Here is a 10,427-nt window from a genome sequence, read left to right on the forward strand (position 1 = left end):
GAAGTGTGAAACCCTCAGGTTGTGTCATGTACACTTCCTCTTTGAGTTCTCCATTAAGAAAAGCTGTTTTCACATCCATTTGCCATATTTCATAATCATAGTATGCTGCTATAGCAAGTAGAATCCGAATAGATTTGAGCATTGCTACAGGAGAAAATGTTTCTTCATAATCTATTCCTTCCTTTTGACGGTATCCCTTGGCAACTAGACGGGCTTTATAGGTCTCTACCTTACCATCTGCTCCAATCTTTTTCTTGTAAACCCATTTGTAACCAATAGGTTTTATGTCTTTTGAGGGTTCAACCAAAGTCCAAACATTGTTGATCCTCATAGACTCTATTTCGGATTCCATGGCACTCTGCCATTTTAGACTTTTGGAACTTTGCATTGCCTCTTCATAAGTCTTAGGATCATTATCATCATAATCGATCCCATTTTCCACATCATCTTGCACCATTAGGTTTAGCCTTAGTGGTGGACGATGTTCTCTTGTGGACCGTCGAAGAGGTAGTTCTTGTACCAAAATTGGAGGTTGTTGAACCGGTTCCAAAGGTAGTTCAAGGATTGGTTCATTAATCTCTCTTTGAACTATTATCGGTTCGTTATCCTCAACTCTTGAAGATGGTAAATTTGGTGTTAGTTTAAGTACATCCAAAATTGGTTGCTCAACTTGAATTTCATATTCTTGAGCTTGTACTATTTCATTGGTTTCTTGAACTTCATCAAGTTCTATTTCTTCACCTTGTCTTCCTTCAGAAAGAAATTCCTTTTCTAAAAAGGTTCCACCTCTTGCCACAAACACTTTGTGGTTAGAAGGGTGATAGAAATAATAACCCATTGTTTCTTTAGGGTAACCAATAAATCTACATTTATCGGACCTAGCATCAAGTTTATTACTTTGCAATTTCTTAACATATGCTGGACATCCCCAAACTCTAATGTGTTTGAGATTTGGTTTTCGTCCTTTCCATATCTCATATGGTGTTAAAGAAACTGCTTTAGTGAGTACTTTATTTAGCAAATATGCTGCTGTTTCTAAAGCATAGCCCCATAAATTCAATGGAAGATCAGTAAAAACCATCATGGATCGAACCATATCTAATAAAGTTCGATTCCTCCTCTCTGAAACACTATTGTGTTGTGGGGTACCAGGAGGTGTCCATTGAGAAAGAATCCCATTTTTCTTTAAGTACTCAAGAAAATGATCATTTAGATATTCTCCTCCTCTATCAGATCTAAGCACCTTAATGCTTTTACCTGTTTGATTTTCAACTTCACTGCGAAAAATTTTGAACATTTCAAATGACTCAGATTTGTGTTTCATAAGATATACAAAGCCATATCTAGACATATCATCAGTGAAAGTGATAAAATAAGAATATCCTCCTTTGGCTTGAATTTTCATTGGTCCACAAACATCTGTATGTATTAGTCCCAATAATTCTGTAGCCCTTTCTCCATGTCCCATAAATGGAGTTTTGGTCATTTTTCCTTTGAGACAGGATTCACAAGTTACATATGATTCATAATCATATTTGTTAAGGTAACCTTTTTTATGTAACTTAGAAATCCTTTTTTCTCCTATATGACCAAGTCTACAATGCCAAAGATATGATTCATTTACTTGATTATTCCTCTCTCTTTTGAGAGTAGAAACATGCATGAGAGAATTACCATTTAAATCGGGAAGAATATAAATGCCATATTGGAGATAGCCATTTACGTATAAGTCATCACCATAATAAGTAGAACAAATGCCATTTTTAATATTAAAATAAAAACCACATTTGTCCAACATAGAAACAGAAATAACATTTGCAATAAAATTAGGAACATAATAACAATTCTCCAATACTAATGTCTTGCCCGTAGGCATTGCTAAAGAAATAGATCCTATAGCTACAGCAGCAACATTTGCTCTGTTCCCGACTTGAAGGTAAGTTTCTCCCTTCTTCAGCCATCTACTTACTCGTAGTCCCTGCAACGAATTGCAAATATTATGAGCACTTCCGATATCTAATACCCATATAGAAGAATTAATAGTAGCCAAAGAAATCATGAAAACTGTTTTCAAGTATGTCTTACCTTCCTCTTTGGTTTTCAAAGAAGCAAGGTACTCCTTGCAGTTTCTTTTCCAATGACCTTTGCCTTTACAATAAAAGCATTCAGCATCATTTTTGTCAGCCTTTTCTTGCTTGCCCTTGGGTTTGGTCACATCACCCTTAGGTACCATGGGTTCTCTTTTAAAATTATTCTTTCCATTTCCTTTTGCTTTCCACTTTCCTTTCTTCTTAGAAGAGCTGCCAACTACCATAGCAACTCCTTTCTTTTTCTCAGATGCAATTTGATTCTCATAATCAATTAGCATGTTGAGCATTTCATGAAGATCACATCTTACTTTAATCATATTAAAGCTAACAATGAATTGTGAAAAAGTTTCTGGAAGAGATTGCAAGATCAAATCTTGTGAAAGTCTTTTACCCAATTTGCATCCCAACTTCTCAAGTTGTTCAATAAGATCAATCATCTTAAGAACATGGGGTCCAACAGGAGAGTCCACATCAAGTGTGGATCTAAACAAAGTTTTGGACAATTGGTATCGGGCTGTCTTTGTGCACCATACATCTTCTTAAGATGTTCAACAATAGTCGGTGGATCCATATCCTGATGTTGCCTCTGAAGATCAGAACCCATGGATGCCAGAATGATGCATTTGGCAGTAAGACAATTTTCCAAGTACTTCTCATAAGTCTTGGTTGCCTCATTATCAATACTTCCATCCTCTTTAGGAACTGGGGCCGTAATAGCAGGCTTATCGATTATATCAATTAGCCTTTCATGCATGAGAACAATTCTCAAATTGCGATACCAATCATCATAATTGGCTCCAGCCAATTTGTTATTTTCAAGTATGCCACGCAGTGATAGAGTAGACATATTATTCATGAATCTAAAAGGAAAAAACAAATATAAGTACGTATTCACACATACAAATAACACTTTCTACAATAATTATTATTATAGAAAATTAAGAAATCTTTATTTCTTAAAAAAAATATTTAAAATCATGAATGAGTATCTTGGTTGTCAAGTCATTACTCATATAATTTTAAATAGATGATTAAATGTATCACATACAATTTTAATCCCAAATAATTACCTGGTTGTCAGGTTATTATTTAATTGAATTATATTTTATACCCCTAGGTTGTCTAGGTTCAAGTAAAAATTAATTCATTCCATGTATCAAATACATATATAAATTTTATCCTTGAGTACGAATCTCCTGGTTGTCAGGTAACTCCTCGTAAACAAAGTATAAAATTTATTTATCCCTTTTTTCCTTTCAGTTTTATTTCATAAATAAATAAAACAATAACAACAGTATGTTCCTTAACATACATATAATTTTATCCCACATAAATTTATAATTTTGACAATGGCATCTCATACCATTATTAGGAATCACATTCACTATAATAACAAAACTTAAATTAATCCTATTAATTATGAAAATTTTTACAATAAAACTTTAAACACAAAAGTGCCATGGCTCTGATACCACTGTTGGATTACGAGTGTTCATAACACGCAGCGGAAGTAATAAAGTAATCCTATTGATCTATATTGTGCTTAAAATTTTATTGAAATAAGATGGGTTAGATGCCAATACCTGAGTACCCTAGTGAATAAAGCTTTCCCCTTCGATGGTACGAAGGTACTATGTGTATCCACACCGAGACTAATCCTTGTTGTCAACTCTTTGACCAATGGATTTAACTGAGAAGTTTCTTGCAACTCCTTGCACCAGCAATTCTTCACTAAGAATTTGGAATATTTGTGTATGTGGAGGTAAAAAGAGAAAACTTATATTTTCTTTCTTTTATCATATACACATATATAGTATGAGATTAGTGACTGATTTGTATACACATATATAGTATGAGATTGGTGACTGGTTTGTGAATCAAATTACAACTTAATTTGAGACAAAATCAGTTAGGATCTTATCCATATTTACAACTCATCATAGAATAAATAATTGATTATTTAATATTCTCAATTATAATATTATTATATTCATGGTGCTAGCAAAGAATATAATAATACTCCATTTGAATTAATATAATTATTTATTTGATCTAATCAAAATAATAATTAAATAATTATTTACCAAGGATTAGAACACTCGTTAGTGTGTGACCCCATAGGTTCAATACTAAGCGGGTAGTATATTAGTCATACTAAATTTACTAATCAAGGTTGGTGTCTAGCAACGCTCCTTGACGACCCGATAGTATGAAGTAATAATATTTTTACTAAGAACCCAAGATGAACAAAAATACAACTCCTTCCATCTTTTCAGCTCTTGGCTAACTTTTAGAGTACGGTTTGATTGTCAAACTCTAACTTGTTACCATTATTATAATGAATTATGAATGACTTAAGAAACTCATTTCTTAATTCATTCAAACCCTTTGGCCAAGGCATTGTTTATTTAATTCATTATAATCGTAGAGCTCAAACTCATTACCATAGTTGATGGATTCCATTTTGACTAATCATTAATTCTACAAGTATTTAAATCATACCCAATGTCCATTCAACTAACACCATAGGGTATTAGGTGTCCAGAATCAAAGTATAACAAATACATTGTTAATTACTATGATAGTCACAGGTCAAAGGAAAATTCTAATATTATGTTCATCATAAGAATATCCTATTGACAAATATACGGTAATTATAACCATTAGGAATTCTTAGAGTGAGTCAGTTCAATGGTTATATCTCTATATATACCATTTCTATATATAATTTAACAAATGAGATCTATTAATCTTCATCCAATGAAGACTATATATATATATATATTAATCTATCCGAATCACTAATGTCCCATTTTTAGTGATTCTATGATTAAGAACAATTTAAATTAAAAGTACTCAAAAAACGTATATCTCATTATTACGATCCCTATCGTAATTATTCGTTTCTAATTTTTAATTAAGGACACTATCATAAATTATAAAAGTTTATTCTTATAAAAAGGAATAATAATAATAATAATTCATGATAGTATTTTGTTGGACATACACACTTATCTCCAACATATACATGATCCCATGTCCTTTTTTAAATGTTTGTTTTGGATTTGTATTTTAATTTTATTCTCTAGTATTAATTATGATGGTTTTTCCAGACTTGACTACTGTTGAGAATAGGCAAATATTCACCTTAATATAACAAATACGTAACTACATGGGATGTTTTTAAAATTTTTATCATTTTAAAACATAAAGATAGGGGACATCATGTGTACAGCCAAACTTCTTTCTCAACCACATTTTTATAAACATATTAGTGATCTTAACTGCCCCATGATTAATCCAGACATGAATTAAAAAGCCTCCAAAATATAAAAGCTGAGCAAACTTCTCACGACATTAGTGCTTGAGAATACAACTACCATGAAAGTAAATACTTAACAGTTACCTAGAATCATGCATTAACTAAAACATAAAGATCCATACTTAAGACATAATGTACATGAAAATAAAGGAAAGCCTAGTTGACATATATGATAGCAGTTAATAGGAGTTCATGATTTGACCTGAGTCAATGCTTATAGTTTAGATAAAAATATAAACCATGTAGAGCCCATTCGAGTGCAAACTGACTGACTTGACACTAACAACTTCATTCCATGTGCGCTGGACCAAGTGTTTCCTTATCTGTTGCATATACTTCAACCTTGATAGAAGGATATCTGTCATCTCTGTAACACCCTAACTACCATAGCTCACGCTTCCGGCTGCGCGACTCTGATAGCTCGGACATTACGACGACACTTATACTATTTAATACTAAAATATGAGCCTATTTAAAACTTTAAACCGCAAAACCGCTCCCAAAAATTACTTTTGTTCGATAACGTACATCCATAGATACCATACAACTTACAAAAACTCATAAAGAGTACACCCATATATATATACATATATATATATATAATATTACAAGCATAATCCAATACAATTCCTATCCCTCTTACAGAATATATCAAGATAGAGGCGAGGGTACAATAAGACATAACTAAAACAATACAGAGCATCACAACAACAATTAAATAAACTCTTCGTGACTTCAGCGCCCAAAGCCTGAAAGGGGAAAAATGTAGGGGGTTGAGAACATCATCCTCGAAAGGGTTCTCAGTAGAGGGTTTTTGGGAATTAATGTAATAGGATACGTGAAGATAACCGCATCAGTGATTAATAGCCGTCTTATGCCTCCTTTAAAAAACAACGGTTTTCAATAAAAGTAAAGTCGAAAATCTTTTCTGAAAGAGGAACCATTCAATTCTCAACAACTCAAAAGCCTTTCAAAACGATTTATCTATGCTGAAACAAAATAGCCTTTCATATTTTATTCCAGGTCAAAAACACAAAACCGAAATCAACCATCGGTTCATCTCATTCCAACCACGGCCCTAGGCCCAAACAATCCAACCATCAACCAATCACCACAGTCCAACAGAGTCCCAGTAGCAAACACAAATAGGAAGATGCAAGCACAAACAAACAGTTATTGCAAGTAGAACAATTAGCAATTAATCACATAGGCAAACCAAGTATAATATGCACACCTAAACAATGTCACATAGATGCATATGATGCATGCTTGTCCCTAGTGGCTGATGATATCATCTGTCGGTTATAGAGCCAACCCGACAAGTCCTGGTAGCTAACCATTGGACTTTCTCTCTGTCGCGCATCCCCAACTTGAGTTATACTCATCATAAACTTGATCATAATTATGATCCATATCCATCACCTTCACTAGTGAATATTTACGGGGGCAAACTCATCCGGGACTTTCACAGTGCCCGGCCGCACTTACGACATAGGGTCAGCAGAGTCCCGAGCCTCCACCTGGAGCACGTGGTGGCTAGCCACTGCTTTTTCCCAGGGATCTCGTGCCTCTGATAGTGGAAGTGCAAATCACAATTATCAATAATTCAGCATATACATGCATTCATCTTATCCATGGATCAACATCCATCTTAGCCATCCGGCTCACGGTTTAGTCCAGAACCAGCCAATAACCATAGCATACACAGCCATTCTGGCTCACGGTTCAATCCAGAACCAGCCAATATTCATAATCATACACAGCCATTCCAGCTCACAACAAAATAGCACTTCCACATTCAACATCATCAATTCGTAAAATCGGCATTTAAGCCATAAATCACTTTTTCTCAAATCGTTTCACTTTGAAATCAAGTTTCAACTCTTTTCAGCCTTGATAACTCATTTCACCAAATTCATATAAAATCATTAAAACCTTGGCTTTCCGATTTGAGTAATAAAATAGGATCTAAGCCAAACCGAGTCACGTAATCATTTACTTCTTTCAAAGCCGTTTCCTTTACTTAGGCAAAACCAACTTCAACCCCCATGATAAATTCTAAAACGTTTCAACTGTTTAAAATTGTTTTAGTCTTGCAAGAATTCAGAATTTAAGGAGTACTTAAAACATTTCTCAAAATATTTCAAAATGAAACTTGTCAATAGACATCCGGGTTCTTTCAAAATCATTGAAACTCCTCTAATTGAAACCCTCAAGTCAAATTCAAAGGCATTGCCCTTGCCACATTTAAAAACAACTTTAAAACATAAGTCTCATCTAAGTAACTTCCTCCTGAAAGAGATACAATGCCTTTCTTAAGAAGCAAGACTAAATCACAATTTCCTCTTTAATAATTCATTTCAAAAGCATGAATCATCCTTTTCTTGATAATTCAAATAAAATAGTAGAAGTCTTTAACTCATCATTTTTCTAGACAACATTCAATAAAGACTCGGATTTTATAGAAATTTCGGCAGCACCTCCCCTAAAACTTGGACTTTTGCCACCCGGTTCGGGTCCCAACTAAACCGTTTCTCATTCCTTTTCAACAGCTCAAAACTAGAAATCAATTCAAAAGCAAGCTAATTCCAACAGTCGCCTCAGTGGCATATCTCAAGGAAACCATTTCAAAATCAACTCAATATCAACCGATTTAACTCATTTCCAAAGTTTAAAAGAATCAGTTTAGAAATAAATCATTTATCAAAACCAAATCAATTAAAGCAACCCAGGCTGAATTTCTAGAGTATTCTATCTTTCGCATAATCAAAATAATTGACTCAATTCAAACCAATCCTCAACAGATTAAACTCATGTTTCAAATCTTTAAAGAATTAACTTCAAAACATTACATTTCACAAAGCCGCACAACAATTCAGCCAAACAAACATTCATAAGCTTTCGAGACAATCAAATAATACATAAGGCCGATACAATCACCAAATACACATTTTCTCACATCAGTATCCATATGTAATAATTCCAATACATAAAGTATAGTTTTGGAAAGCGCCCCTACCTCAAAGCACAAATTCCATAATCTAACGTCTCACAGAGTCCTTTCCGCCTCAACTTGAAATCACCGGCAACCAAAACCTCAGCTTCCAGCCACTTTCGCAATAACCATAGCAACACTATTTGCAACATATATTAACCGAAACTCAATCATATAGCAATTAACACCACAAACATCAGCGTATGATAACAGAACAGTAACTAAAGGGCTTTCAAATCGAAAACGCTTACCGAACCAAAGGAGGAACGGCTGAACCGACACCGCGGCGGACTTCGAACCGGCTCAGCTGCAGCCTGGCAGCCACCTCAAGCAGCAGCGACGACGAATTCCAATCACGACGATTGAAACCAGCAGGCAGTGACCTTAGTAACCTCGGAATTCAAAAAGGACAGAAACCTTAAATAAAACCCTTACCGGCAAACTTTTCGGCGACGGCAGAAGTAACCAGTAGCTCCGGTGGTGGTTCCGGCGGCCACAACAACTTCTTCGGCAGCCATACATGACAGGAGACAACCCCGGTTGCAGCTGGTTGGGCAGCGGTAGCTTCTGACGGCCATAGAAGCTCCGACGGCCAGAACAACGGCACGGCTTCTTCCTCCTTCTTTCACGGCTCCCATGACATCAACCACTAAGCTCCGGTGATGGCACACTCACAGCAACAGTGCCCAGGCACACCGGTGATGTCGCAAGGCAGCGTCCCTTCCTCACAAGCAGCAAAACTCACGGCAGTGACCATGCCGAGGCGACTTGGCCGGTCAGTGGCGGCAACGAGGATGCACGGCGGCGGCCGGTTCGTAGCAACAGCGCCCCTGGCGGCCAGCTTTCCAGCGTGACTTCTCTCCTCTCGGGTGCATCACAGCAGCGACAACCAGCGTGGATGCAGTGCCGACGATGGCGGGCGGCTCCAAGCTCGCAACCACCCTCACTCGCGAGCCAACCCTCAAATCGATTCTGCACTTTCTGGCGACGGCGCAACGGCGCGGTGGTGGCGGCGAACTCGTGACAGGCGCGACGCCCTTCCTCTCTCTGCCCGATCTCTTCTCCACCGTGTGTGTGTTTGTTCAGTGTGTGGGCTGACTAATGAAAACTGAGAGTGGGGGTATGAGAGGGGATGTGGGTGGCAGCGGTGACAAGCTTTCCTTCCATTACCCAGGGTGTGTGCTGCGCAGAAGGAGGATGAAGGAGGGCTGGTAACTGTGTAGCGTGAAGGAGAAAGGTTTTTGGGGATAGGTGTGGCACAATTAGGGTTAGGGGCATTATAGTAATTTCACCTAAAATTGGGAATAATATAGTAATTGAAACCCAATTTAAACCCAACAGTAATATCTATAAAAATACTATTTGCTCATCAATTGCACCAATTATTTTCAATAAAATGTCCAAATCAAATAATTAGGAATAATATAATTAAATCATTTATTTTCCAAAGTAGTAGTACTAATATTTAAAATATTAATTATTTAATCCAAACCATACAGAAATCCTTATTATTTCACCACTATCAACTTTATAATCAAAATATAGAAAATACTCCAATAATTATAAAATTGGATAATAATCATAACTCACCTCAAATTCAATAAATCAAAACTTGCCTTAATTATCTTAAATAAAATAATTTCTGAAATTAAAGCTATAAATAACCATATGATTTGAGACTTGATCATTAAAAGACTTTTCAAAGGCTCTGGGTCTTACAATCTCACCATCGTTTGAAGTTCCAAATCCAGTCCTTGCCTCCATCAAAGTAACAACATGCTTGTCTACAAATAAAGTGGGGCTGTATGGCATTCCAAGACCAAATACCTTTACCATCTTCTCCTATATAAGTTTGTCATCAGCAGACCGTTTAAGTCCCCACACAGAAACTTGCCTTGTGAAACATAGGTTCTTGTAAGACATGAACCCAACATTGTCGTTAATTTGAATCAGGGCATGATACGAAGCTTCTACCTCCTCCGGAACTATTTCCTCAGAAAACATCCTCTATTGCAGTGAG

At 36.0% G+C, this 10,427-nt stretch overlaps 1 protein-coding gene across 3 annotated transcripts; it reads right to left on the reverse strand.

The window, feature by feature from the left end:
• Window positions 1-5,204: 5,204 nt before the first annotated feature.
• On the reverse strand, window positions 5,205-9,775 carry LOC107474947 (uncharacterized). 3 transcript variants are annotated; one of them, XR_008005787.1, is made up of 3 exons: window positions 8,659-9,775; window positions 8,432-8,546; window positions 5,205-6,161 (listed from the first exon to the last, which is right to left on the reverse strand). XR_008005787.1 is itself a non-coding variant. In XM_052257019.1 (3 exons), exons 1-3 carry the CDS (start codon window positions 9,043-9,045, stop codon window positions 8,510-8,512), a joined length of 303 nt encoding a protein of 100 aa, XP_052112979.1. In that variant the 5' UTR covers window positions 9,046-9,775; the 3' UTR covers window positions 7,328-8,509. The 3 variants fall into 3 exon arrangements, 1 of the variants encoding a protein (XP_052112979.1); XR_008005788.1 differs by lacking the exon at window positions 5,205-6,161 and having other exon boundaries at window positions 7,328-8,546; window positions 8,659-8,732; window positions 8,843-9,775; XM_052257019.1 differs by lacking the exon at window positions 5,205-6,161 and having other exon boundaries at window positions 7,328-8,546; window positions 8,659-8,721; window positions 8,843-9,775.
• Between the last annotated feature and the right edge of the window lie 652 nt (window positions 9,776-10,427).

This window comes from Arachis duranensis, chromosome 2, assembly GCF_000817695.3.
Source record: "Arachis duranensis cultivar V14167 chromosome 2, aradu.V14167.gnm2.J7QH, whole genome shotgun sequence".
Classification (NCBI taxonomy): Eukaryota; Viridiplantae; Streptophyta; class Magnoliopsida; order Fabales; family Fabaceae; genus Arachis; species Arachis duranensis.

Excerpts from the sequence above, each read along its gene's own strand:
- LOC107474947 (XM_052257019.1), bottom strand. The coding sequence starts at position 9,045 with ATGGGAGCCGTGAAAGAAGGAGGAAGAAGCCGTGCCGTTGTTCTGGCC. Across the intron at positions 8,722-8,842 it reads CGTCGCCGAAAAGTTTGCCG|GCTGCAGCTGAGCCGGTTCG; the intron begins GTAAGGGTTTTA and ends GGTGGCTGCCAG. Across the intron at positions 8,547-8,658 it reads GCCGTTCCTCCTTTGGTTCG|TGTTGCTATGGTTATTGCGA; the intron begins GTAAGCGTTTTC and ends TGTTGCAAATAG.